General features: G+C 47.3%; 3 protein-coding genes across 11 annotated transcripts; 1 reads left to right on the forward strand and 2 right to left on the reverse strand.

Moving 5' to 3' along the window:
• Window positions 1-1,217: 1,217 nt before the first annotated feature.
• On the reverse strand, window positions 1,218-12,035 carry LTA (lymphotoxin alpha). 3 transcript variants are annotated; one of them, XM_039219578.1, is made up of 6 exons: window positions 11,898-12,035; window positions 3,414-3,563; window positions 2,948-3,112; window positions 2,447-2,551; window positions 2,256-2,361; window positions 1,218-2,012 (listed from the first exon to the last, which is right to left on the reverse strand). In XM_039219578.1, exons 4-6 carry the CDS (start codon window positions 2,540-2,542, stop codon window positions 1,600-1,602), a joined length of 615 nt encoding a protein of 204 aa, XP_039075509.1. In that variant the 5' UTR covers window positions 2,543-2,551; window positions 2,948-3,112; window positions 3,414-3,563; window positions 11,898-12,035; the 3' UTR covers window positions 1,218-1,599. The 3 variants fall into 3 exon arrangements, with proteins under 3 accessions (XP_039075509.1, XP_039075507.1, XP_039075508.1); XM_039219576.1 differs by lacking the exon at window positions 11,898-12,035 and adding an exon at window positions 4,066-4,166; XM_039219577.1 differs by lacking the exon at window positions 11,898-12,035 and having other exon boundaries at window positions 3,414-4,049.
• A 2,329-nt stretch (window positions 12,036-14,364) lies between these two features.
• Window positions 14,365-24,531, reverse strand: NFKBIL1 (NFKB inhibitor like 1). 4 transcript variants are annotated; one of them, XM_039219572.1, is made up of 4 exons: window positions 24,445-24,531; window positions 23,057-23,333; window positions 15,357-15,578; window positions 14,365-15,177 (listed from the first exon to the last, which is right to left on the reverse strand). In XM_039219572.1, the coding sequence occupies exons 2-4, from the start codon at window positions 23,319-23,321 to the stop codon at window positions 14,591-14,593; spliced, it is 1,074 nt and encodes a 357-aa protein (XP_039075503.1). In that variant the 5' UTR covers window positions 23,322-23,333; window positions 24,445-24,531; the 3' UTR covers window positions 14,365-14,590. The 4 variants fall into 4 exon arrangements, with proteins under 4 accessions (XP_039075503.1, XP_039075504.1, XP_039075502.1 ...); XM_039219573.1 differs by lacking the exon at window positions 24,445-24,531 and adding an exon at window positions 23,932-23,986; XM_039219571.1 differs by lacking the exon at window positions 24,445-24,531 and adding an exon at window positions 23,718-23,871.
• On the forward strand, window positions 24,047-27,021 carry ATP6V1G2 (ATPase H+ transporting V1 subunit G2). 4 transcript variants are annotated; one of them, XM_039219580.1, is made up of 5 exons: window positions 24,050-24,264; window positions 24,543-24,647; window positions 25,234-25,334; window positions 25,857-25,979; window positions 26,718-27,021. In XM_039219580.1, exons 1-5 carry the CDS (start codon window positions 24,213-24,215, stop codon window positions 26,757-26,759), a joined length of 423 nt encoding a protein of 140 aa, XP_039075511.1. In that variant the 5' UTR covers window positions 24,050-24,212; the 3' UTR covers window positions 26,760-27,021. The 4 variants fall into 4 exon arrangements, with proteins under 4 accessions (XP_039075510.1, XP_039075513.1, XP_039075511.1 ...); XM_039219579.1 differs by having other exon boundaries at window positions 24,047-24,264; window positions 25,857-27,021; XM_039219582.1 differs by lacking the exon at window positions 24,543-24,647 and having other exon boundaries at window positions 24,047-24,264; window positions 25,857-27,021.
• The last annotated feature ends 423 nt before the right edge of the window (window positions 27,022-27,444 follow it).

Raw genomic sequence — 27,444 nt, forward strand, 5'->3', positions numbered from 1 at the left:
GTGGCCTGTTTCCCTCTGATTTCCAGACAGGAGTAAGGTAGGTGTAGAGTTAGAAAAGGGAGGGGCTTCAGAAAGCTGTGTCCTTGGTGGGGAGAAACCTCAGAAGGGGACCTTTAGGGGAGAAAACTGTGCTGGGCCCTGAGACGTGTGTTTTGGTCCCTGGGGGAAAAAGAAGCTTGACAGAAGCAGCTTAAGGCTGGGGATGTGGATTGGGGTCTCTGAAAGGGCTGGAGAGGGGGTGGTAAATATCAGGGACATGCCCGGGACAGCCCCAGTGGGATTGAAAGCAACCCTGGGAATTCACAAACTCCATGAGGGCAGGCCTTCTCCTTTCATTCTGACCAAGGACTCAGCAGTGATAGTTTCAGTCTTGGCTTCCAAGGGAATCTGAGGTCTTGATTTTTGCACGAAACCTCCATCCCTCAGAGCCCCTGTGTGTGGCCATGTATCCCAAAGAACTCCAGCTCCCTCCAGAAATCTGGAGCCCTAGCCCTCAGGGCCCTTCTGCATCGCTAGGTCTCCTAAAATGTCCCCTGTGTTCCCCACCCCCCCAGACTTGGGGAGTCTCCCACTCCTTGGGATCCTTGCATGGCCATGTCTTCCAGAGAGTCCCCAGGTCCACCTCCATGGTCCTGAACACCCTTTGGTGTGATCACTTCTCCCAAGAGGCCCTCTGTAACCCCCTTTCCTCAGAGCCTCTACATGTGGCTGCATCTGCCAGTGGTCTCCTGCCCTCCATGCCTTCAGACCTTGGACCCCCATTTCTCCTTTTTCTTCCCAGCTTATCCTTTGGTTTCCCTGCAGCAGCTCTGGTTGCCTCGCCTCTATGACTCCACCACACTTCCCCCGAGCTCCTTAGGCTCTTTATCTCTTTGTATGCCCAAAGTTCTTGTCTCTTCTGGGGCCTCTGTCCTCCGGTTCCTGAGAGACTTGGGAAATTCTCCCCTCCCAAACAGACAGACATAGACAACATTTCAGAGAAAAGAGGTTTATTGGGCTTCATTGAAGGTGCAGATGTCTTCTCATGGGTGTCTGGTCAAGCAGTGGCTGGATCTTAAGAGTCTCTTTTTTTCCTTCTAGAGCTCCTCAGTGTCTCAGACCCACTTGTTTTCTCTCTCACTGGGTTATCCTTATGCTGATGTTCTCTTGCTCTTCATCTCTTGGGTGTATTTCTCTCTCTCTTCTGATGGCCCTCTATTATTCCCTTCCCTCCATCCTCCATAAATAAATAATTTAATTTTTTCCCTTCATAAATAATTCCCCCTCCCCTGCCTCCTGTCATCCACTCAAGCTCCTCCATGTGTCTGCCCCTTCCATGGGTAGGCCAGGCCTTCCTTAGATGGACAGGACAGATGAAGAGCTCTGGGTGGGAATTTCTAGGCAGACTTGAAATTCTCAGCCTTTCATTGGGGTAGTTCAGGGGGGTATGGTCCTCTGGGCTGCCTAGAATTCCTTCTTTGGAAGCTCCAGGTAACATGAGCAGGGGAGACTCGAGACAAGTGGAATGGTGGAAAGGGGTGTGGTGACCCTTGAAGTGGTCAGAATGGAGGCAAAATGGAAGAAGGTCTTGCAACCAATTAGTTTTCCTTCTGGAGTTTTCTACAGAGCAAAGGCTCCAAAGAAGACACTACTGGGGCTGAGGAGTAGGTGGGAGATGCCATCTGTGTGAGTGGATAGCTGATCTCCCTGTGTGAGCAGAAACACAGCTCCCTGGTACACAGAACGCACCCAAGGTCCCTGTGGCCCTGGGCACACGGACTTCTGAGCACTGAGGAGAGGCACGTGGAAAGGGTACTGGGAGGAGAAGAGCTGGACCTCATGGGCCAGGTAGAGAGGGGTTGGGGTGGCCTTGGGGAAGCAGCCTTCCCCGGAGAAGACCACCTGAGAGTAGACAAAGTAGAGGCCACTGGTGGGGACCAGGAGGGAATTGTTGCTCAAAGAGAAGCCATGGCGGAGGAAGGCACGATCCGTGTTTGCTCTCCAGCGCAGTGAATTCTGGGTGCTGGGGTCTCCTAGGAAGAGCCATAGGGGATGGGAGAGGTCAAGAACCTGGGGGTCAACAGTCTTAATCCTTGAGGAAGTAAGTGCTGGACTGGGTTCCTGGGGGACGGTTGGGAAGATAGATGGGAGAGGGATACCCCTGTTTGGAGAGGTGGAGAAAGTTGGAGGCGGGGTGCAGTAGATGTTTGGTTCCTTGAAGGGGGTGTAAGAAGAGATCTGGGGGCTACATGTCTGGAGGGCCAGATGGTGTTTACCAATAAGATGAGCAGCAGGTTTGAGGGTGCCTTGTGCGAAGTGCTTCTGAGGGTGCTGATAGGCAGTCCGGGCAGCTGAGGGTGAGATGTCAACACCAGGAAGCCCCTAGGGGAGAAGACGGTTGAAGGTGGTTCTAGGGCCCAAGTTTGGCTGGGCCACCCCTGAAGCTACCGTTCTCTTGCTGTCTCACCTGAGCCTCAGGCGGCAGGGCCAGCAGCAGCCCCAGAAGGAGGAGGAGGGGGGCGCTGCACACCCTCAGGAGGTAGAGCCGTCCAGGTGGTGTCATGGGGAGAATCTGTGGGGAGAGAGACAGTAGGTGGGGCGGGGCAAGGTGCGGATGACGGCCTCCTGCCCGCCTGCGGAGAGAGAGCCACCCAAGAGACAAGGCAACGGATAAGAGAAGGGGACAAAATGCAGTCAGGAAAACCCCAAGGTGAGCAGGGGGGGACAGAAAAAGAAACAGAGACACGGGAAGGGAACCGAGGGGGATCGTGGCAGAAACAGAATGTGTAATAGAGACAGAGAGAAAATGACTGGTGAAGAGTCAGAAGGAGGAAAAACCAAAACCAAACCCACCAAGCCCAGCCCCAGGCAGGAGGTACAGGAGGGGCTGGGGCGCAGGCGGAGGAGCAGGGTGCCCGGGGGAGCCCACCGCCCAGCAGCCCAAGGAGACGGGGTGGGAGAGTCTCACCTGCTCTGTGGGGCCCCTGGCCCGGACGCCTGGGTCCCTTTATAGAGGAAGCTGCAGTGGCAGCGTGGCAGGCGGCGGGCGGGTTCTAGGCCCTGGCTGGGCCGGGGAAGCCCCCAGGGCTTAGAAGATGCTGCTGTTTCAGTCGAAGGCAGGAAAGGCTGAGGCCTAGGAGTGAACCGCAGGCCGGGGGCTCAGACGACTGAGTTCTGGGAAAGGGAGTGGGGTCAGGGGAACCGTGGGCTGGGAGGGGCAGGGAGCGGGGTCAGGCTTAGGAGTTCCAGAGAAGGGACGGACAGTCAGTTCGGAGAGGAGTGGGGAGCAGCTGGGGCGTGGGCTGGAGGCCCGGTTCCCTGAAGAGCGATTATATATAACACCTCTGCACCCTTGGTTGATTACAGGCTACTCTCTGTGCCCATTTCCTCCTCTTATACCCCCCCCCATCCTTGTCCCAAACAGCTCAACTCACATTTGTCCCAGTATGTGGACTTCCCTGGTCATCTGGCAGGTTTTATATCAAGAAGTTCCGTGATCTTCCCCTTTGCCTGCGACATTCTGGTTTATGCCTGATGTCCTGGTGAAAATGTTCATGGATCTCCCTTTTGCTCTCAAAAGTGTCCTGGTTTGGAAGATAAATGTTATGGTTCCCCTCCTCAGAGATGTTGTCACATACTCATGTATGATGAGGTCTCCTCTCACTGCAGAGGGGTGTCTTCTATCTCATCTCCACCTGAGGCAGCCCTCACAGATCAGATTTATGTAACCCCAAACAAACGTGCTCTGGTATCAAGGAATGTAGCAACTTCCAAAGTTCTTTACCAGGGAAGGCTTTGGAATTTCACACAGGAGGGGCTGGAGGGTGGTGAGCTAGGGTAAGGTGGGGACAACCACAGGATTTATCTTGAAGCTGCATTTGCAGAACCACTATTCGGTTTTAAAATTGTTAAAGATTTCTCCCTTTGAACTAGGGTACAGTTAGGCACACATCTCTTAAGAGTATAGCCTGCCGAATTTTTCCATCTGCTTATAGCCATGGAGCCATCATATTTTCAGATCCCCAGAAGGTTTTCTCATGTCCCCTCCGAGGTGATACCCTCCAAAGGTAACCAACACTTTCTGACCTCTGTCACCACAGATTAGTTGTTCCTGCTTTTGTATGTATAGATGAAGTCACATAGCATGTACTTGTTTGGGTTTAGCTTCTTTCACTCAACATGATGTTTGTGAGATTCATCCATGTGGTTGCATATCAGTAGTGGTTGGTTGGTTTGTTTCTCATTATGATGTCATAGTCTATTGTATGAATACACTCTAATTTATTTACTCATTCTTCTGTTGATGGACATTCGATTTATTTCTACTTTTTAGCTGCTATGAAAGATGTTGATATGAACATTATTTTATTTTTATTATTTTTGAGAGAGAAAGTTCGAGCAGTGGAGGGGCAGAGAGAGAGGAAGAGGGAGATAATCCCAAGCAGGCTCCATGCTGTTAGCGCAGAGCCTGATGCAGGGCTTGAACCCACAAACCATGAGATCATGACCTTAGCTGAAGTCAGATGCTGAACTGACTGAGCCACCCAGGTACCCCGATATGAGCATTCTTATACATGAGCCAGTTTTCACTTAATTTGTAAGTACGAAAGCAAGTTTTCCAATGATGATTTTATCCGTGTTTCATAAGATTGAGAAAATAACAATTGGCTATGTCAAATATCATCATTTTTTTTGAAGTTTATTTATTTTGATAGAGAGATGAGGGAAGGGCAGAGAGAGAGGGAGAGAGAGAAAATCCCAAGCAGGCTCTGCACTATCAGCACCAAGCCTGATGCGGGCTTGAACCCACAAACAGTGAGATCATGACTTGAGCTGAAACCAAGAGTCAGATGCTTAACCAACTGAGCCACCCAGGCACCCCAAATATCATTATTATTCTTACTGATGTTGACATGCTTTCATTTTGAGTGTTTAGAATGGCTAAAGCCCTCCCTCTACGGCATTAGGCATATTGTTGTTCTCCTCTGGCACAAACTTTCTGAGTTGTCTTGGTGTCCTGTGGCATGCACATAATAAGTAACATTCAGGGTGTGTAGAAGCCATTTCTCCTGTTTTCCTCCTCTTTCTTGAGGCCCTTTGCTTTTCATGCCTTCCAATCTTATCTATTATTTCTTTTCACTCTCCTTCTACCTCTTTACCTTTCTCTGGATTTCACAAACATTTCCTGAGTACCTTGGACAAGCAATGAGGATGCAAATGTGAAAGATAGTCCCCTGACCTCTGGGAGGTCAAAGACAGAAAAGTTGAAAGCTGTAGGAAGACAGGAAAGTTACCAGATCATTACAATAAAATGTGTTAGTGGGCAGCCCATAGAAAAGCCATTGAACTTGGCCTGGGGGAGGGGTGTCAGGCATTAAGTGTTGAGGCAAAGAAGATGGCAAGGAGCATTCCAGATGGAGGGAACAGTATGTGCAAGGGCTGGAGGTAAAGGAGAGTATGAAATGTGCCAAAAGGTGCAATAGGGTACAAATAGAAGAAGCAGAGATGAGGCTTGGGAGGTAAGCCGAGAATACATTCTAAAGGGTTTAAAACTAAGAAAAGAAGTTTTATTTCATTCTAATTATAATGGGGAGCCACCAATATATATATTTTTTTAATGTTTATTTTTGGAGTGCCTGGGTGGCTCAGTCAGTTAAGTATCCGACTTTGGCTCAGGTCATGATCTCACAGCTCGTGGGTTCGAGCCCCATGTTGGGCTCTGTGCTAACAGCTCAGAGCCTGGAGCCTGCTTCTCATTCTGTGTCTCCCTCTCTTTCTACCCCTCTCCTGCTTGTGCTCTGTCTTTTTCTCTCTCTAAGATAAATAAGCATTAAAAAATAATAATAAATATTTATTTTGTTTTTGAGAGAGAGAATGAGATAGTGAGTGGGGGAGGGGCAGAGAGTGAGGGAGACAAAGGATCCAAAAACGGATCCACCATTTTTAAGTGAGACAGGGATTCATGCAAATAGGTACCTTGGAAAAAAGAGTCTGGAAGCTACATGAAGAATGGACTGGGGTATGGGACTTAGGGAGCTGGAGGGAAAACCAGAAGTGGAGGCTGGTAAGAGAGTTGTGCAATAACCCAGCAAGGAGATACAAGAGCCTACATTACATCGAGGCAGCAGCAGGAGGATGGAAAAGAGGAGAGGTTGTTTTTTTTAAATGTTTATTTATTTTTGAGAGCGAGAAAGAGACAGACAGAGTGTGAGTGGGGGAGGGGCAGAGAGCGAGGGAAGCACAGAATGTGAAGCAGGCTCCAGGCCCTTAGCTGTCAGCACAGAGCCTGATGCAGGTGCCCAAACTCACGAACTGCGAGATCATGGCCTGAGCCGAAGTTGGACGCTCAACCGACTGAGCCACCCAGGTGCCCCAGGAGGAGAGTTTTTGAGGCAAAATCTACAGGTCTTGGTGGCTGACCAGATGTGATGGACAAAGAGTAGCCACAGCTGCCCCTTGTAAATATCTCTGTCGATATGTTGGCTGCTTCTTATTCTTTTAACCTCCTCTCTCTTATGTCTCTGTTGGTTTTCCTCTTGGTCCCTGTTCTTTTCCTTTTCTGTGTCCCCTTTCCTCTGGGGTTCCTTTTTCTTCCTGTTGTCTCCTTCTGTCTCTCTGATGGTAGAAGCTGATGGATCAAGAGACCTCATTTGTATTAAAATATAAAACAGTGTTGCAATTAATGGTGAGAAACTGAGAAAGGGAGAAACTTAGGTCAGAGAGGAAGACTGGGGCATTGAGGGACAAAAAGGGGAAGGTGAGAAAGAGTGATGGGGAGACATGAGAGACAGAGAGGAAGGAAGGGCAAGAGCTGGGCTGAGGCTCAGTGTCACGGGCGTTTGTGATGTGCTGAAGGGCGCTCCTTGAGATGGGCCAATCTTGGTTTCAATCTCAGTTTCGGAGGTTGTGTGAAATTCGGTTTCTTTCTTGGGGAGGCCAGCAGTTGGTTTGGGGCTTTCCCTGGGTGGGAGGGGTGATGACTAGAGTCTTGTGCCCCAAACCCAGGGAAATACAGTCTCTACAGTGGAGAAACTAGTGAAATCTCTGAGGCCTCCAAATGAAGTTGAAATGACGTTAGCTTCAAACTTGAACTGAGCTTCACCACCTAAATTGGGATTTAATAAGTTTAACCCTAACTCAAATTTAACTTCTCAACCCAAATCGCAACCCAAACTCAACCCTAACCACAAATCTAAACACATACCAATAAATGAACCTGAAAGTAAACTTACCCTCTAAACTAACATAACCTTGTTTCCTACAGCTAAATGTTGAAATCTACTCATCTCCATACCTGACCCTATAGTTAAACCTAACTCTAAAGATAAGTCCAATCTAAGCCAGAAACCTGAAGTTGAGCTATCTCCTGTTTCACCCCACTATTTATCCATCCCTCCATTAAAAAAAAAAACTTTATTGGGGGCACCTGGGTGGCTCACTTGCTTAAGCATCTGACTCTTGATTTTGGCTCAGGTCGTGATCTCAGGGTTTGTGAGATCAAGTCCCTAGTTGGGCTCTGTGCTGACAGCATGGAGCCTGCTTGGGATTCTCTCTCTTCCTCTCTCTCTCTGCCCCTCCCCTGCTTGGTCTCTCTTTCTCAAAATAAATAAATAAACTTTAAAAAAGTTTTCATTATACTCTGGGCACTGTCCTAGGTAGTAGGTTTATGGTGGCAAAGAAATCAGACATCCTAGCAAGGCAGAAAGGAAATAACACTGAAGAAGTCAGTAAGTGGCGCTATGAGGAAATAATACAGGGCATGTGATGAGTGGCAGAGGACTACTTTAGACACAGAGGTCAGAAAAGTCCTCTCTGAGTAAGTGGCATTTAAGCTGAGATCCAAATGACAAGTAAAAGTGACCAGGTGAAGGTTTAGGGGAGAAGCATTCCAGGCAAAGGGAAGAGCCTACTGCAAAGGCTGGAAAGTAGAAATGAGCTGGGGGTGTTGAGGAACTGAAAGGAAACCAGTGTGGCTGGAGCAGAGAGAGAGTGGGAGAGGGGTGGGAGATGAGGTCAGAGAGAGGAGGCAGGATCCAGATCACACAGGGCCATGCAGAGGGAAATAAAGCATCTGGCTTCTATTCAACCATGGGAAGCCTTTGGAAGGTGTCAGTGTTTATGTGTGTGTGTATAAGGGGGGGAGGGGGGTATAGGGGGTGGGAAGGAGGAGGACGAGAGAGAAAGAGGAGAGAGGCAGGGGTGATTGGATTTATGTTTTAATTTTTTAACTTTTATTAAAAATTTTTTTCTTGAGAGAGAGTGAGCTTGCACGCGCAGTCACCCAAGCAGGGGAGAGGCAGAGAGAGAGAGAGAGAGCAAGGGAGAGAGAGAATCTCAAGCAGTTTCCATTCGAGGCCTGGTGCCCCTACGTGGGGCTTATCGAGGGGCTTGATCTCACAACTGTGAGATCATGATCTGAGCTGAAATTAGGAGTCTAACACTTAGCTGACTGAGCCACCCAGGCAGCCCTGGATTTGTGCTTTTATTTTTTTTAAAATTTTTTTAATGTTTTATTTATTTCTAGGAGAGAGAGAGAGAGAGACAGCGTGAGCAGGGGAGGGTCAGAGAGAGAGAGAAACAAAAACTGAAAAAGGCTCCAGGCTCTGAGCTGGCAGTCAGCACAGAGCCCGACGCGGGGCTCAAACCCACGAACCGCGAGATCATGACCTAAGCGAAAGTCGGACGCTTAACCAACTAAGCCATCCAGGCACCTCCCCCCCTTTTTTTTTTAATTGGATTTGTGCTTTTAAAAGATCCTGTGTTTAGACTGGATTGTAGGAGGAAAGAGTGAAAGCATGGACACTGGTTAGGAGGCAATAGCAGTAATAGCAAGAGAGAAGATGGTGGCAGCTATGAGAATGGAGAGAAGTAGATGCATTTGGGATATGTTTCAGGGGTAGAATTGCCAGGACTAGATGATAGATTGGATGGCAGGGGAGTGGGGGTGGAAGATAGAGAGATGGAAATGGATTCTGATGAGGTGGGAAAACCAAAAGTTCAATTCTGAATAGGTTAAGTCTAAATCTTTGGGGCAGACATCCAAGTGGAGACGTCACTTGGCAGTGACATAGGAGTCTGGGTTTCAGAGGCAAGATCAGAACTAGAGGGACAACCTTGGGAGTCATCAGCATGAAGATGCCATTTAATGCCATGGAACTGGAAGAAATACTTTGTCTTGTGCATCCCCTTAAGACTCCCTTCAAAGAATTTATGTTTTTTTCCCTCATAATAAATGTTATGTACCTTCCATTTTAAATTCCAGAAGCAGGAGCCTACCTCCTCCAGACTTTGCCATCTTCTCCTGAACTCTCACTGGGATCTAACCTCCCTGGATTAGATTCCTTACCCACCGAGGACACTTCTACCAGTTAGTTTCACAGTATTCTATGGAACTCCTCATATATTCAAATTCTGTTTCATTTCTGAAAGTCTTCCTCTGGCAGTATTTACCCTAATGATGCTCCTTCTCTTTTTGGTGAAGGCTGCTCTTTCTTCTACCCAGTCACTAGGGGCAGGGGGCAGAGGAGAGACCGTGGTTTTGCACCACCGAGAACCTCCTTTTCTTCTCTTGAAGCCCATGCCTTTTGTATTTGCCATGCTCTTCCTGTCTGCACAGAACAGTCTTCTCCAGCAACATCCTGATCACACTCTTAACATCTTTATCTCTAGCTCAGTTTTTCTTCATATCTCATCCCCACCAACATCTTTAGAGACTTCAAAACCACACAAATGAATCTCACGCTCTGTCCTGTTAGTGCTTCAACTTTCTCAATGACAACAGCTTTCCAGCCTCTTTCCCTGCCCCCCTTTAGGCATCCCTGAGCAATTTTGTATCTCAAACCTCAGCCTCACTTGGAAGGGCTACAGTCTTCAAGATCTGAACTCTGAATTCTCCCTCTCATCACAACCACTCCCTTTTCATACCCCCCACTCTTCCCTCCCATCAAATTAGTTCTCCATTCTCACTAAGACTTCCAGCCCCTCCTTTTTCCTTGTTTTCCTTGTCCATTTGGTTTAACTTGCACTGCATTGTCAAAAATTTCAACTACTTTCACCACACTTAAGAATCCCTTTGTGTTCTACCATGATGACCTTGAAAAACTTGATTTGGGTAAACTCAGTGGTCTCATTCTTGGGGCCTTCTCCTGGGCTGCCAAACACTTCAGGAGGGAGTCATGTCACCAAAAGGGACCATCTGCCAATTCTGGCCATCTAACCTCAGAAAGCCCTCAGTATTTCTTAATCCTTTCTTGATTCCCTGTTATACCCCTGTAGGCAACGTTTTAAAAATCCGTGCCTCTTACGCCTCAACTTTCTCTCTTTACTTTCAGTTGGTGATAGTGTCATCTATTTTACTGTGCTCAAGACCCTCCAAGCTGGATCTCTTCATGTCCTTCTTTTTCCTTCACTTTATTTAAATTTCATCTTTCTTTTCTTCTGACTCAGAGGACTCTCTTGTCCAAGGCTGATCCTTTGCACTGTGTATTCCACTTCCTCTGTCTTTACTATATTCTTTTCCCACATACATTTTCAGTATCTTTCTCACTTCATGCGCCTTGCATTTTACAAACATGTTTAATTTTTGTAATTTCATGTAAATAAAAAATCCTTTCCGGGACTTTCTTTTTCCCTCAAATGTCCATTTCATCTCTCACTTTCTTTTTCTGTGTAATGTCTCCAGAGACTAGCCCCTTTGACTACCCACTTTTTTTGGGAACTGGTAAAATTTTCCTTATCTGTAAAATTCGTGGGTTGAACCAGAGATGATTCTTAGTTATCGTCCACATTCACTATTCTATGACTTTCTACCTACCACCTCCCTTTCCTCACCTCCCACTCATTCCTCAACCTGTGTAAAGTGATTTCTGCCCCTTTGGTAAGTGGAAACTGTTTTCTCAAAATTTGTAATTGTCTAGTTCCTGAACCCAAAGTATCTTTTCAACCTTCCCCTACTAGACTTCTTTGAAGGATTAGATGTATCTGCCCTGTCTCTGCTTGGCACACCCCTCCCTTGCCCTACTTGTCTTTCCCCACCTCCCTTCTTTATTGATTCCTCTTGCTTCGACTATCTTCAGGGGCTCTTCTGGTTAACCTCTTTTGGAGATCCTGTCTACTCAGAGGCTCAATCTCCACTAGGAAGGGAATGATGCTCAAATCTACCCCTGCAGCCCAAACCTTTCTCTTGAGCTCAGGGACCTGCTTACCGGAAGTCTCCACCTGAGTGTTAGCATCTCAAATTCAGCAGGCCTTCTCTGAGCACTTTATTACTCTAGGTACTACTTAAAGTAATTACCTGTAGTTGTTACTTATATATTGTTTATATCATTAGACTGCAAGTTCATTGAAGGCAGCAAGTTTATTTCATTTAAACCCTTTGTTTTGCAGAGTACCCTGCTCCTATCAGGCACTTAATTTTATTGATTAGGGGCACCTGGTGGCTCAGTCAGTTAAGCTTTGGACTCTTGATTTTGGCTCAGATCATGATCTTAGGGTTGTAAGCTCGGCCCCGTGTTGGGCTCTGTGCTAGGTGTGGAGTCTGCTTGGAATTCTTTCTCCTAAAGAAGAAATTATTGATTCAATGTCTGAAACTGAATTCCTTATCTTTCCCCTCAACCAGGTGTCTCCTTCTAGGCAGAAGGCATCATCTTTCTAATCCCCTAGGCTCAAAACTCGAGCGTCACCTAAGATTCCTCTTCCCTCAGTCCCACCATCCCAAGAGTTGTCTTGTACTAATGATTTATCCTTTCAAGGTTTTTAAGATCTGTTCCCTCCTTTAATGCCATTTGGAGTTACTGGGGCCTAAGTGAAAGTACAAAGGTTTCAGAGTAAGATGAACTTCGTGCTAATTGCACTACTTTTTGCAAGTTCAGTACGTTTATGAACCCTTGGTTTCTTCATAACGGAGACCCACCACCCACCTTCTGAACAGTTGTTGGCAGAATTACTCATGTTAGGAACATGGCAGGCGTTCACAGAATGATAGTTGTTTTCTTCTTGACTCCTTGTCTGTAACCGCCGCAGCACTCTCCTGTTTGCTCTCTTCTGCACAGCTGTCGCTATGGCACAGAAGATGAAGTCCCAAATCCTACACCTTGGCATTCTGCGGTCTTTTCTTCAACATGTGCTCACTCACACCTGTGCTTCATCTACCTCAGGACATTAATCTTTTCCCTTAATATGCCGTTTTTTGACTCCTGGCCTTGGCTGAAGCCGTTTCACTTATCTACAGAGCCTTTCCATCCACCTCCGCCCATAGAAATTGTACCCATTCATCAGCACCAGCTCAAATGCCCTCTCCCTACTCAGAGTCCACCGCCCCCATGCTTTTGGATGGAATGCACCTTCCCCTTTCTGTATACACCGTGTCTTATGGTATAACATTTACTCAGCACCCTGTCTTGAATCACAACTAGGTGTGGGCCTGCCTCCCCTTCTCTCCCCTGTTGGACTGTATATATTGAAGCAGTTTGGATTTCTTTAGGCTACTTGAACTACACTGAATAGAGTCCCTCCCAGACCCTTTTCCTAAATTAACCCAAATCTGCCCAAACCCCAACCCCCCAGTTGACCGTCTTTCATCTTGCTAGTTTTTTTCCCTAATCCTGTTCTTCTAACTGAACCCCAATGCATCATCCTTCACTGGGAATTGATTCCTCGTTCTAGCTCTTGAGAGCAGACATACACACTCGCACCTCCCCAGTGTTTCATGGGAGGCACTGAGTCATCCCTTGGGGATCCCTGGGCCCCCCTCCCTGCCCCCAACACAGTGGACAGGATGCCTGCTGCCTGGCCCCAGGGGGTCAGAGGAAGCCAGGGCCTCTAGGGCTCAGTATTTTTATCAACCTAGGAAACAAGAGACACAGAAGCGGAAACCCTGTGGTCAGAGAAAGTGAACAGCCCTCATCTCAGGGGAACCCCCAACAGGGCTGGGGGCCAGACACCAGGGAGGGACGTTGATAAGAAGGAGGTCTGGGGGACCAGGTATCAGGGCTTATCTTGCTTAGGTTTTATGTGACTCTCACAGAGGGGAAATGATTTGAAAACCAGAGACAAATCTGGATGGAGGAGCAAATTTGGACACCAAAAGTTTCTATTGCTTACCTTTCAACACCAGCTTCGGGATCCTAACCCCAACTCCCCCCAACTCCAAACCTGGGCTCTTTGCATGCCACTTCCGAAACCTCCGGCTGTGAGAGGAACCGGACGCCTGGGTTGCTCACAGCTCACAGGCTCTTCTCTGAATCACAGCAGCTTCCTCTCACAGGATCTTTCTCACCAGCCCTTCCTCCTCCTGCCCCCTGAACAGCTGCCTGGTCCCTGCGAGGCCTTGGGTCTCTGAGCTGTCTTCTCCCAGGGTCTTGTGTCCACCCCGTGTGCCCCTGCTTCCACAGGCTTCCCCTCCACCTCCACCCCTGGGACTCTCCCGAGTACACTGGGCCTCCAAATCTGAAAAATAAGGTTTCTCACTCGTGAGATTCTCTGAGGTAGACCTGAGCAGACTGCATATGCCAGCGCATGCCTGTACCATCCCTTCCTTTCATGGAGTTCCCTGTTGTGTCCTGGGGGACAACACTGGGGTTTGGTACTGTCAACAGCTTCCTCTCCCTCCACCCCTCAGGACCTTTCCCTCAATGTCAGGAAAAGATACCTATCTGGAAGGCCAAGTCTGGACTGCCCAGAGGTGAAGCCGAGGTCTGGGATGCGGGCAAAGCTGGTAGAGAGGAGGACTGGGGCCCTGGAGGAAGAGAGATGGACTCAGGCACTAGAGGGGAGATGGCCTTGGGTGTGGACCCCTGGTTGCCCAAGAGCAGACAACCCAGGTTACATAATTTGGCTCTTTCCACCTCCTTCCCCTGCTCCTAATTTTAGCAACCGAAATTCCACTCCCCCACAGGGCTCTTCCTCTGTCCATTCTGTTTCTATCCCATCCTCCCACAACCTCCTCATGGCCCCCAGCTTCAGCTGCCCCCAACTCAGATCGTTCAGTGACTCAGCAAAGGGAAAGCCCTGTGCTGGAGGAAGGGGGTGTTAAGTGGGGAGGAGGATGTGGTTCTGGTCGGGGAACTGGGGAGAGGAGGGAAACTGGTTTTGTTCCCTTTTTTGCCTCTGTTCACATCTATTTCTCCAGTCACTGTCTGCAGAGTGCAGGAGCCCAGCGCAGGGAGGGGAGTGAGCCTGGTGGGCAACATGGGTCTTTTCAGGGCTGCCTGTGCATGAGGGTGGGCAAGCAGGGCCTTCCTGCCTCCTGCCGGGGGCATGGCTCAGTGTGTGCGTGCGTGTTGTAGGTGTGTAGGAGCTGCGGCTTTTGGCAGGCGGGGTGGGAAAGGAGATGTCACGTATGATGAAAACCACAGCAATGGAAAAAGGCAGAGGAGACACCGGGAGTGAGATGTGGAACCAGGTCTTATTAGGAAATGGAGGAGTCAAGGAGCAGTGGTGGTGGCCCATATCCTCCCCACCCCCACTCATTACAAGTTTCGCTCCCACCCCATATGCTTCGCGGTGGTGCAGCATCAGCTTCTTCCTCGTCATCCCCAGCCCTGACCTGCCCCTTACTACTGCCCTGCCCCTAAGGCTGCACTCCCTGCAGTTTCTCACTCTTTCCCTGGGGTCACTTGAGGGCCTCCGCATGGCGATTCAGGGCTTGAGAAAGGGCTGTCACAGCTCCCATCACGCGGCCCAGCTCCCAAGTCTCAATCTGGCTTCGGAATCGCTGCAGGAAGCGGTCAGGGTGCCAGCGGACCTGCTGGACCCTCAAGTACCTCCTCAGAGCCCCCTGCTCCTCCAAGGGGGGCCCTCTGGCCACCAGGGCTGCAGCCATGGCCTCTGGGTCCCCTCCCCCAGGGCAGGGCCAGGGCACATCGCCAAAGCGCCAGAGGCTGCCCCTCCCTGCTCCTCTTGGGTGCTCTGCCCTAGGCCCAGCCCTGGCCAGCTCTGGCCCTTGGTCCCCACGAGCCTCCTGTGCCCTCCTGGCTCGGCTCTCACGCAGTTCTTCCTCCTTGGCCCGGGCTCGCTCTCGGAAGAGCCGCTGTTCCTCCTCCTGCTGTCGCCAGTTGTGACTGGAGCCCTCAGCCCGCGGGGGTTGCCGGGCTCCCTCTGCCTCGTGCTGCTGCTGCTGCTTCTGAGCATGTTCCTGGGCCAGGCGATCTGACCAGGCTGAGAAGGACTCGGGTTCCTGGGTCTCATGGGAAGTATCATCTGTTTGGGAGGGCATGATGGGTGTGGTCGGGGAGATGCCATGAGAAGGTGACAGGCAAGAGGGGCAGGGAGGTATAGAGGAAGGAGCACAGGAAGCCAGTGGGAGCACCCATACGGTAGGTACAGGAAAAGCCGTCAAAGGGAAGAAGTGCAGCTATGAATGAGAATGGATTCCTTACCTTCAAACCTCCCAATGACCTCCTGCCACTCATCCTCCAGCTCTCCCTGCAGCTTCTGCCTCCATTCCCGCTCCTTAGAGGCCTCATCTTCTTCCTCCTCTTCAGCAGAATCCCAGGGGGGGCCCCAGCCCAGAATTTGCCCAGGGGTCTCCCCATCCTTATTCTTTATTCCCATAGCAGAGGGGCAGCGACTCAGCAGTGGCAGGAAGAAGTCCGTGTAGGCTGTTGGTGGGAGAGCAGTGGGCAGAAATTAGCTGGGACTCCCACTCCTTGGCAGGGCTGCCATCTTGAATCCTGCTGGTCACTCACTCCCTTGGTCTTAGAGCAATGGAAAGGGTTGCCCACATGGAAGTCTCCTGGGTATTGGGAAATCACGGTCACTGACAAATATTTACTGATAGTTTACCACATGAGTGGTTAAGTGTGTAGTTTACAATACTCTGACCTGTGTTCCTACAAACCGTTTCAGTGTCCTAGGAGTTCTGCTATGTTAAATGACATTTTCTAGCCTGCCTCCAGCCACCGCGGGCAATGTCAAAAACCCCTAACTATGTATTTAATTTTTAGTTAGAAAATATTGTCACTTTATAACTCTTAGTGTGTTTCTCATCCAAAACTATAATTCAGACTGGTAAAATACCTGAATATTTTACTCTGTACCATTATAGATATACAAATAAATAATAGGTGCCCTTGTACATGGCTCTTTTTCTTATTTATTTACCCATTTTGAGAGAGACAGAAGGAGTGTGAATGGGGAAGGGGTAGAGAGAGGGAGAAAGAGAGAATCCCAAGCAGGCTCCACACTGTCAACACAGAGCCTGATGTGGGGCTTGCTCTCACGAAACCAGGAGATCATGACCTGAGCAGAAACAGAGAAGGATGCTTAACCAACTTGAGGCACCCAGGTGCCCCTTGCATTGCTTTTCAATTAACTGAGTAAAATAAATGTTTTCAGGCGAATTTCTCTCAGCCAGTCTCATGGGGCATACTGGAAGGGGGATTGGGAAGTAGAGGGTCCAGATCAGCAACGAGCTTGAGCTACAGAAATGTTCCCAGGAGCAGAGTAAGCTTGTTCTAAATGACTACTGACCTAGGGCAGGGGGAAAAGGCTGAGACAGAGCATCCCACCCAGGGCCTGGCTGACAGGAGGCTGAGGTAAACAAGAGAGGACTGACATTCCTGAACTCTCCTCTTCCTGAGTCCTCACTGCATTCACTCTAGCGTCAGCAGACGGCCATGCTGCTCACTTCACTACCAACCCAATACTCTACTTCTGGTCAAGCCCACCCACCATGGCCACCAAGCACCTCTTCACTCCTGGGACAGAGGAAGGTGAGTGAAGTACCTTCCCTTCCTGTGGACCTACTTTCTCTCCCTAGGGCAGAAGGAAATGGGCTGGCAATCCTTAAATCTTTATTTTGTGGTACTGGACACTACTGGCCACCTGGCAAAAGGATGGGACAAGGGAAGGGTTGTCCTGTCACTGCCAGGAAGGCAGGAAAACAGAATGGGCCAACCTTGGCTAGCCGAGGCCCATCACCCCCCACCTATCACCTCTTGGTGTATCATTGAGTGCCGCCCAGCCCAAATCACTACAGGATGAGGGGAGGGGGCACTTATTACTGACGTGACCAGTCACAAGCCCTCCCAACTTGTCCCATCCAGCAAATACCTGGTCCTGTTTTTCAACTGTTTATTCCCAACTAGGGTTCACAGCAGGTAGGAGGATGGGTGGGTGCTCAGACTTGCATAGGAGGTTTTTTTTTTTCCCTTAGTTTATTGTCAAGCTGGTTTCCATATAACAACCAGTGCTCATTCCAACAAGTGCCATCCTCCGTGCCCATCACCCCCCTTCCCCTCTCCCCCATCTCCATCAGCCCTCAGTTTGTTCTCAGCATTCAAGAGTCTCTCATGGTTTGCCTCCCTCCCTCTCCCCCACTATTTTTCCCCTTCTTCTCCCCCATGGTCCTCCATTAAGTTCCTCCTAATCCTCCTATCCGAGCAAATATATGGTAGCTGTCCTTCTCTGCCTGACTTATTTTGCTCAGCATAACACCCTCAAGGTCCATCCATATTGCTACACATGGCCAGATTTCATTCTTTCTCATTGCCATGTAGTATTCCATCATATAGATAAACCACATCTTCCTGATCCATTCGTCAGTTGATGGACACTTAGGCTCTTTCCATGATTTGGCTATTGTTGAGAGTGCTGCTATGAACATTGGGGTACATGTGCCCCTATCACATAGGAGGTTTTAAAATTCATAGGTTTTAAGGAGTAAGGCCTCCAACTATAAAACATGGCAAGTAAAATATGGTACAGCATATTAAATAACCACTAAAAACGATGCCTATGTGAGGACAAACCTGCCTATAAAATCATACATAGGATGCAGTCACAACCATGTGAAAAAAGAGGCCAAATCCTATGGTTAAAAAAATAAGTAGAAGGAAATGTAATGTGTAAAAATTCTAGTCTCTGTGTGGTAGGCCTATGGGTGACTGTGCTCCAATCTTACTTGGTAAATATTTTAATGTAAATGGGATACAACTAATGTGAAAAATGTTTTTCTTTATAAAGGATGAAGAATAAATTTGATCACTGTTAACCGTTTGCTGTGGTCCCTTCCAGTCCTGTCCTGGTGTATATAAATGCATATGTGGGGCAACTTTTATCAGAAGTATATAACCACGCTATATCTATTGTTTGGCAACTTGCTGTTTTCACTTAACGTCTCATTTGTATTTTTCCACAAGAGTATACACAGCCTACCTCATTCTTTTTTATGACTGTGTAGTGTTCCACTATGTATATGAAACAAACATCTCCCACCCCCAGTCAACAGATTTTGTTTCCAAAAATGTTCAGCCTCCTACATATGTCTCTGTGGACAAGGAGTGGGGTAGATTCTCGGAAGTGGAATTTCTGAGTCAAAGAACACGTGCGATTTTACTGAATTGCTCTCAAATTTGTGCCAATGTACATCCCTACATAGAATATGAGCGCCTGTGTCGTCCTTTACCAAAGTTGAGTATCACCAACCCACTCTTTTAATTTTGCTCATCTGACAGATTAAAAAAAGATTAACTTTTTTCCTTTTTTAATATGTTTTGGCCCACTCTTTCTTCCTCTCTTTTTTTCTTTCCTTGTGTCTTTCTTTAAAGATTTTATTTTAAGTAATCTCTATACCCAATATTGGCTTGAACTCATGACCCTGAGATCAAGAGTCACAATCTCTACCAACTGAGCCAGTCAGATGCTTCTCGCTCTTTATCTCTTTTGTGAATGACTTGTTCATATTCCTTGTCTACTTTTCCCTTGGATATTATACATGTAGACATGAGAGCTCTTTATATATTATAGATATCAACCCCTTGTGCCACATATTTGTAAATATTTTCTCCCATCCTTAAAAAGTTTTTATGTAGTTAAATCTGTATCAATATTTTCTTTCATTGCTTTTGGCTTTATTTCATCCTTAGAAAGGCTTTCTCCACTCTAAGATTATAAAAATATTCTCCAATGTTTTTTTCTGCTAATTTTTATTTTTAGAAATCCAAAAAAAAAAAAAAAGTATAGTACAATAAGCACCCCCATTCCTCCTACAAAGTATGTTACTGTCCTGTCATTTTTGCAACATTATTTTGTATTAAAGAAATAAAATATCATAGATAAAGCTAAAGCTTTCTCTAATATTGCCTTCTAAATATTATTCCCCACCCGCCCCTCATCACCAGAGGAAACGCCTCCCATGAATTTGTTACATACTCTTCCTGTTGTACTTAGATATTTAAGCTGCTATTATCTTATTTTATTTATTTATTTATGAGAGAGAAATTTTAGAGAGAGAAAGTGTGGACAAACAGGGGAAAGGGTCAGGGAGAAAAGAGAATTTTAAGCAGGCTAAGTTGCTATTATTTATTTAATTTAGAGAGAGAAATTTTAGAGAGAGGTGTGGACAAGCAGAGGAAAGGGGCAGGGAGAGAAGAGACTTTTAAGCAGGCTCCATGCTTATTGTAGAGCCTGACATGGGTTTTGATCTCACAACCCTGGGATCATGACCTGAGCGGAAATCAAGAGGTAGATGCTCAACTGCTTGAGCCACTCGGGTGCCCCTATTATTTATATTTATTTATTTATGTATTAAATGTTTATTTTTGGGAGAGAGAGCACAAGTCAGGGAGAGACAGAGAGAGGGGGGACAGGATCTGCAGCAGGTTCTGAGCTGCCAGTGCAAAGCCTGACGTGGGACTTGAACCCACCAACCATGAGATCACGACACGAGATGAAGTTGGATGCTCAACCGACTGAGCCACTGAGGTGCCCCTCCTGTAATTTACTTTTGAGTCAGGTGTGAGGTAGGAGTCCTTTCCCTAGATGAACCAAATGTTCCAAAATTGCTCACCACCCTCCAGTGATTTGAAATGCCACTTTTATCATCAATTTAGCAGTACATTATCAACTTCCCAGTGTTCTTTAATTAATATGTTGTACTTTAATATTGAGAAAAATCTATATGAAAAAAATTGTGAAGTAAAAACGCACTCTGTGTCTTACTGATGGCAGCACTGTTCTTCCCCTCTCCATAAAGAGACATGATTTCTATTTTAAAGGCACATTCACACTAACTGGTACAACACGCTTTTTAAAAACACCAATATAGGAAGTTTATACTGAGTGATGATTGATGGAGGCACAGAGGAAGAAGAGGTAAAAGTGGGTACGGTGGGGATATCTGGATAGCTCAGTCAGTTAAGTGGCTGACTCTGGATTTCGGCTCAGGCCAGGACTTCACGGTCTGTGAGACTGACCCCACATTGGGCTCTGTGCTGACAGTGTGGAGTCCGCTTGGGGTTCTCTCTCTTCCCCTCTCTCTGCTCCTCCCCCGTTGTTCTCTGCCTTAAAATAAACAGGCATTAAAAAAAAATTACAAAAACAAAAAGCAGACAGGGTGGTCAGAAAGGGCTCTAAGGAGGAGGTGGCGCTTACGTTGGGCTGGAAAGGGAGGATAACCTAGCCAAGTGGAAATCAGGTGGATGGGAAGGAAAGTAAGAGACAGGCAGTCTTGTGAAAACATGCCTGGGGTCACTGAAGACAGAGTTATGTAGCTGGAGTTGCAGGTTTGTGGTTGTGCCATGGTAGGTAAGGCTGAAAGGCAAATGGAACATAAACCAGATGGCTCAGCTAGCTGCAAAATGGGGCCACCGCTTACTCCTACTGTGCAGGTCAAAGTGAGTAATGAGTGGTAGATGTCTGGTACTTTGCTGGCACAGAGCAGAAGTATAGTAAATGTTACATTAAAAAAACAAAACAAAAAAAAACCAAAAAAACAAACAAACAAAAAACCAGGCTGGCTTTGGACTTAATCATTTTTGCAAAGACTGTTTCTTAGTGTTCACTAATTCTTGTATACAGAGAATGGTTATTGTCCAACTAAGGTATGTTTATATGGGGGTCTGTGGCAGCTAAGACCACTTCCTCATGAGGTGATGGGTCCCAAAAAGAAGTTACCAAAAGCCATCACAAGCTTCTCATTGGTTGTGACCTTACAGTCAAGATAATCCAGCACAAACTGCCTCATCCCTCACCTAATGTGTGAATGGGGGAAAAACCTCCCTTCCTCAGTGCATCCTGGGTCATTTCATCTGTTCAAAGAAAATATTTGCATTTAAAGACAGAATGGTCTCCAGAACAGCTCAAAGCTGAATAAGGAGGGCAATTTTAGCAAAGAGCCAGAGGGCCACCTGGTGGCAGGACTGTCAGGGGAACAGGAGGAAGTAAGGCCTGAGAGGACACCAGGGCTTGGGAGTGACCTGAGTGCAGGTCCCCCTTAGGAAGACAACAACCTGTCAGTTACGAGATTTCAGTAAGTTCCTAAATCTTCTGGGCCCTGCTTTCCTCATCTGTAATGGGATAATAGTGTCAATCTCATACGCTCTTAGATGTCAATATGATGACGGAAGATCCTGCCACACTATGAGATGGTTTTATTACTCAAAAAGCCATAGTAGGATAATACGAGAATAAAAATAACAATACTTGTCATCTAGTGAGTGCCAGACCTGCCAAGTGCTTGCCTCATTTACTTGTCACAACTTTCATTTTAGAGAAGTTAAAATATTAAAAAAATAAAAAATTTTTAAAAAGGCAAATTAGGGTCATGGAAGTTAAGTCACATGTCACTGTTAACACAGCTGGCAAGTGGTAGAGGCTGAACTTGGGAGGAGGTCTGGGATCTGCCACAGGGTTCTCTGCTCTCTTGCGGTGTATAATATGAGCTGTCAAATTAGATGCCTGCATTTCTCAAGCCTTCTCTTTTTGTTTTTAGTTAACAAAAAAACCTGAATATGCCAGCCTATCTCATTATGTTAAGGGGAATTAAAGGGGATTTTGAAAATTTACCATACGGGGAGAAGCTTTTGGGGTGAGAGGGGTTTCTTTCGGGGAGCTGGAAGACGGTAATAGCAGCAATCAAACGGAGTAAAGGTTGTTCATCCCAACCCCAATTTTCCTCTAATGTTCTCACTCTAGAAGGAAAACCTCTAGAGGGATTTATCTTCCTAAGGACTATTATCTCTACAGAGGTGCCTCCACTGTCAATAGGTCCCCACCTGAAACCCTCAGTGTCAAAGGTTTCTCAGAACTCAGATGTTTTTGGGATTTGGTAGGGCTGATCTGAAAGTACATACATTGTATCTAAGGTAGCGGAGGAAGGCCTGGGCAGCTCCAGTAACCAAACACCTTGAATGTTTCTGCAGTGAAATGTGTGAATATTGGCATCAGTAGGATAAAAATGAATGACAGATCGTCTCACTTTAGTTCAGGTTAGGTTTTGTCTCCAAACGAGTCTGGTGGCTGACTGATAAAAAATGTTTGGCTCTTAAGTGTTTTGAGTTGCAGAACTGAGGGTAAGGGAGTATGGATCTGCTAATAACAGGAACAAGGGCCAAAATCTACTGAATGCTATCTCAGGCCAGGTGCTCTAATTATGTTCGGTGTCAGTTCATTCTCAAAACATATAGGACAGCCTGGGTGCTTTGAACATGGGCACTATTATTGTATAGTTCTACAATATATCACACAGGATAACACAGTCGTTAAGAGTACGGACGGTCTAGTTAGGCTGCCTGGGTTATAATCCCTGCTCTACCACTTTGTTGCTGGGTGACTCTGGCAAGTTACTTCTCTGTGCTGTTTTCCCACCCGAGAAATAGGGGATAATATTAATATTTATAATTACATAGGGATGTTGTGAGGACTAAATGAGTGGTTTTGTGAGAAGTGCTGGAATATAGCAAGAGTTATTATTTAATTTTGCATGGGGGCAAACTAAGCCTCAGGGAAGTTTAGGAAGTTGCCCAAGAATACTCAGCTGTTAATGTGGAGCTGGGATTTGAACCCAGGCAATCTAACTGCAGAGACTACCCTCTATCCTACTTTTTGTACTACAGGCAAACAACCAGTCAAGACACAGAGTAGCTACTAATCTAGAAAGATGTGAAAATTGAAGTTGCTATTTCAAGAATGCTGGGCTCTTCAGAGAATGAATGGTAGCTCAGTAACCTAAAGGCACAAATGACTGCCACATGTCAATGTGGAGAGCTACCTTCCTCCGAATCACTAGCTTATTTTTCAATTGTTGGCCTTCATTGCCTTCCCGCTCATGACCTTGTTCCCCACCAGGCAAACTCACCATCAGGGCCCTGGCGGGCAGCAGCGTGCAGCGCCGTGTCCCCGTGGCGGTCCTGGTGGGCAGGGTCAGCCCCAAGCCGAAGAAGCAGACACAGGGCGGGGGCATCGTGCCGGGCACAGGCCCGGTGCAGTGGTGGGGGTTGCCCAGCGTCTACATCAAGGCCCGGGTGTCGCTGGAGGAGGGCCTGGGCCCGGACCAGCCGTCCTGCAGACAAGTAACGACGGAAACGACGCTCTCGGCGTTGGCGGCGGGAAGTGGAGGCCATGGAAGTCTTGGGCTGAGGAAGGAAAAAAAGGCAGCAGTCAGGGCCCCAGCCTTGCTAGTCCCTCCCCAATCCCTGACAGTCCATCTTGTTCCTCCCTTCGGTTCCCCTTCTTTTTACATCTTCGGGAACAGATGAGGCCTATCCTAACGCTCATCCCTTAACCAGATGATAGGTTTGAAAACAGTTTTGAAGGGAGTTTGGGTCACTGATACTTTTAATGTAAAATCTGAGAAAATGGTAAATAATTGCTTTTGAGGCTCACTAGCCCAGATAAGTTTTAATACGGGACTTTGAAAAAGACAAATAATGATGAGGGACATTTATATCAACAGAAATCTGAATTTAAAAGTCACAGACAATTTCAAAATAATGATCTAGAAATTGAATATAATGTACCCGACAGACAGATGTGGAGGCTTCTCCCTCTGGGACCTGGGGGGAGGGGTTACTCATCAGACCTGCCCCCCCCCGCCCCCCTAAGTACCCCCAGAGCTGTAGGCCCGAGGCCTGTGTTTAAGACGGTCGCAAGAAGGGAGGCGGGAAGGGCGGAGACACAGTAGGCTGGCGGAAATGGCGCAAGCCGAGACGCAGGTAAAGGGCGGAAACGCACTTGGAAGGCACGTTACCGGATGTCGTCTCGCTCCGAGGGGACGGGAGGGGAACGGGGGCGGGGGGGGGGGTGTTCCCTCAGTCTGGCCTCCGGGGGGAAACTAGGGGAAGTTAAGGTAAAGGGTCCGCCGGAAACGATAAGACTGGACGGTAGACGAGAAAAAGGAACCGAGCAAGGGAGGGTAAAAACGATGATTTAGAGATTTAGCCTACCCCCACCCCCCGACAGGGAAGAGAGGAGATGGTTCAAAAATAGATGAGAAGAGAGAGAAAACAGTAGAGATGGAGAGGATTAAAAATCATGGTGAAAATGGAAAACCAAAACTAAAACACGGTGAGGTCAAGAACTGGGACAAATCAAAAAAGACACGTGAGGGACATAAAAAAACAAGAGTAGGACAAGGCAAATGAAAATTTAGACTTGGGAAAGATACAGAAAAAGAGATGAAAAAGGGAGGGAGAGAGAAAAACGAGAGGAAGAGAAGTAGGAAGAATTCAGAGAAACCCAACATACCCTTTTCCCAACACACGACACATGTTGACTTCCTTCCCCCTTTTTCAACCCCTCTATGCCTCCTTTTTACTCCTCTCTGCCCCTCCCCCCGTTCCTAGGCGGCGGACCAGGAAACCCTGCACCTGCTGTGATGAGAGCGAGCAGCTCTGGGCCTGGTCTCTGCTGCTCCCAGGTGGTCCTTCTGGGTATTGCAAGTGTGGGAGGTAGGAGAAGAGACCAGCCATCCATGGGAGGATCAGTTTGGAGGAGACACCTGGTGCAGCAGGCTTAGCGGAAAAGGGGAGCATTAAGACCCAGGGACAGTGGAGGATTGGAGCGAGGAGCTGGAGGAAGAGGAGTAGGTGGTGTGTGTGCGTTGGGGGTTGGGGGGAGCCTTCTGGTACCTTGGTAGCATCCGAAACAGCATCAGCCATAACGACAGAAATGGCCAGTCAGTCTCAGGGTATCCAGCAGCTCCTGCAAGCTGAGAAGCGGGCGGCTGAGAAGGTGGCAGATGCCAGAAAGAGTGAGTTCCCTTTTCTCTCCCTTAGGAGTCTGGAAAGAAAATTGGAGTGCGAAGGGACAGCAAACATTTGAGTCCTTGGGATGGGGCGGAGGGAGAAAGCTGATGCTGTTGGGATGGCTGATTAGGAGGATGATTTTCGGGGGCTGATTACGAGGGTGGGTGTTAGAATCTAGCACCTGGTTGGCTGAGAGAAGGCAGAAAAATGTTCTGGAAAGGAATGACGCCTAGTATCACATTTTGTGAGGGGGTCTACTCCCACCCCCTATCTATTCTTCTACTTCCAGGGAAGGCCCGGCGTCTGAAGCAGGCAAAGGAGGAGGCACAGATGGAGGTGGAGCAGTACCGTCGGGAGCGGGAACAGGAATTCCAGAGCAAGCAGCAGGCGGTGCGTTGTGGGAGAGTTGAGATGGGATCCTGGGTGGAAGTTGGTAGGTGTATCTGACGATGTGTGTATGGGATGACCCTAAAAGAAAATAAGGTGGTAAAGGACTGAAGGAGACCCTTGGTAGGAACCATGTTATTGATCAAGATATGTGATATGTAAGAGAATCTGAGAGTTTTGAAAGACTTATATGGTTTGTGGGGGAGGGGGAATTGCCACCATCTGTGTGGAGTATGATGTCATTTGGGGTGGAAGGCAAAGTTTTATGGCCATGTGTAGTGAGGTAGTGGGGATTTTCCAGTTTTTTTAGGATGAAGTTGGATGTCAAGCCTCAAAGGAAAGGGAATTGTGTTGCTTTCTTTGGTGTCTGGATATTTCCATGGGATGGGGGTGGTTTTGGCAAGGACTTTTCTTCCTAGCCTTGCTCCAGGATCTTTCCCTCCACATACCTGTACCCTTCTTTCTGTGTTTCTGCTTTTGCTTTTCTCTTTTCCACCTCTTCTCCCTCCCCCCTCCCCCCCCCAGGCCATGGGCTCTCAGGGGAACCTGTCTGCTGAGGTGGAGCAGGCTACAAGACGCCAGGTGCAGGGCATGCAGAGCTCCCAGCAGAGAAACCGTGAACACGTCCTGGCCCAACTTCTTGGCATGGTTTGTGACGTCAGGCCCCAGGTCCACCCCAACTACCGGATTGCTGCCTAGGATCCACATAGGACCTGACTGTTCCCTTCCAGTTCCCTTCCTCAAAGAAATCCCCTAAACAAAATTACCACCCACCAACTTCACTGCTTCTTTCCCATTTTCTCTCCTTTCCATTTCCTAGAAATTCTAGGGGCAAGATCCAATAATTCTGTGAAATTTATAAGTATCTTGCTCAGATCTGAATCTCCTTCCTGTTCTTTAACCTTCACAGGGACTTGTAAACTCCCAAGTCACCCTCACCGAAACTCTCTGTGAAATTTGTAGCATGGAGAAGTAGGGATATGGAAAAAAAATTTGACTTCAGAGCCTGGAAACATTGGGTCCCTTTCCTAACCCTGCCACTTGCTGTCTGTGCACCCAGGACAGTTACTTAACCCGTATCCAGTGTCCTCCTTTGCAAGACTGGCATGATAATGATGATTGTAATAACAATAATACCTACCTTATGGGGCTGCTTCAATGATTAGGAATCACTCTGTAAAGAGCCTAGCATGGTTTCTGGCATGTAGCAGCTGTGATTCAATAAATGTCAGCCCTATGGTATTATTACCACCCCGTGCCCACCTGTCAAAACCAAAAAACAACTGTTTCTTCACATTTGTCAATGTCTCTCTAATTTTACTAACTCATTCTGTGAACCTAGTAATTTTTCTGAAGAATTGGTTCTTCCCATCTCTCTTTTCCCAGAGACTTTATGATCCCGGGAAAGGAAATGGAGACCTTGTTTAGCCTCTCTACTGTGGTTCCAGGAGGATGTTACATTTCTTAGTCTCTCTTTTTGTCTTAAATTGGCCTTTCTTTTTACTGGACTTCCCTCTTTCCTTTTCCGATCTCCCCAAAGACCCATCAGATGCCCACTGCTTCCTGAGATCCAGAGTGATGTTGTGTTCCCTTGTATGCATGGCCTTCCTTTCTACATCCTCAACACTCTTCCCTTTGTAACAATGAAAAAGTGTCAATAAAAAAAAAAAAAAACCTATGGGCAAATCAATTGGTGTGTGAAGCAGCTTCCTTTTGCTTCATCATTTCTCACTTTCATTCACTCTCTTGTTCCTTATTTATGTATTCCTCAAATACCCAAAAGGGCTGTCCTTTGAAGCTTGTTGGAAAAACAAAAGCAACTGGTATGTTATTGTTTCTCTAAAGTGAGGAACATATGTGGTTCCTCTTTGGAAACCCTTCCCTGAGAACTATAGATGGCAACTATAGAGAAAAGCTGGGATGTATGAACAAGCACTCTTTGCCCCTTATTTTGCTTTATTTTTCTTCATGGCATTTATTACTACTTGACATTTGTTTATATGTTGTCTTCCCTGGAACGTGAACCCTGTAATGACGGGGCGATCAGTGAGTCCCCAAGTTAGCACTTGGCACAGGGTAGACAGTTGATAAATATTGTTTAATCAATTGATAC

The sequence above is a fragment of the Hyaena hyaena genome, unplaced genomic scaffold, assembly GCF_003009895.1.
Source record: "Hyaena hyaena isolate Hyena2069 unplaced genomic scaffold, ASM300989v1 scaffold_830, whole genome shotgun sequence".
Classification (NCBI taxonomy): domain Eukaryota; kingdom Metazoa; phylum Chordata; class Mammalia; order Carnivora; family Hyaenidae; genus Hyaena; species Hyaena hyaena.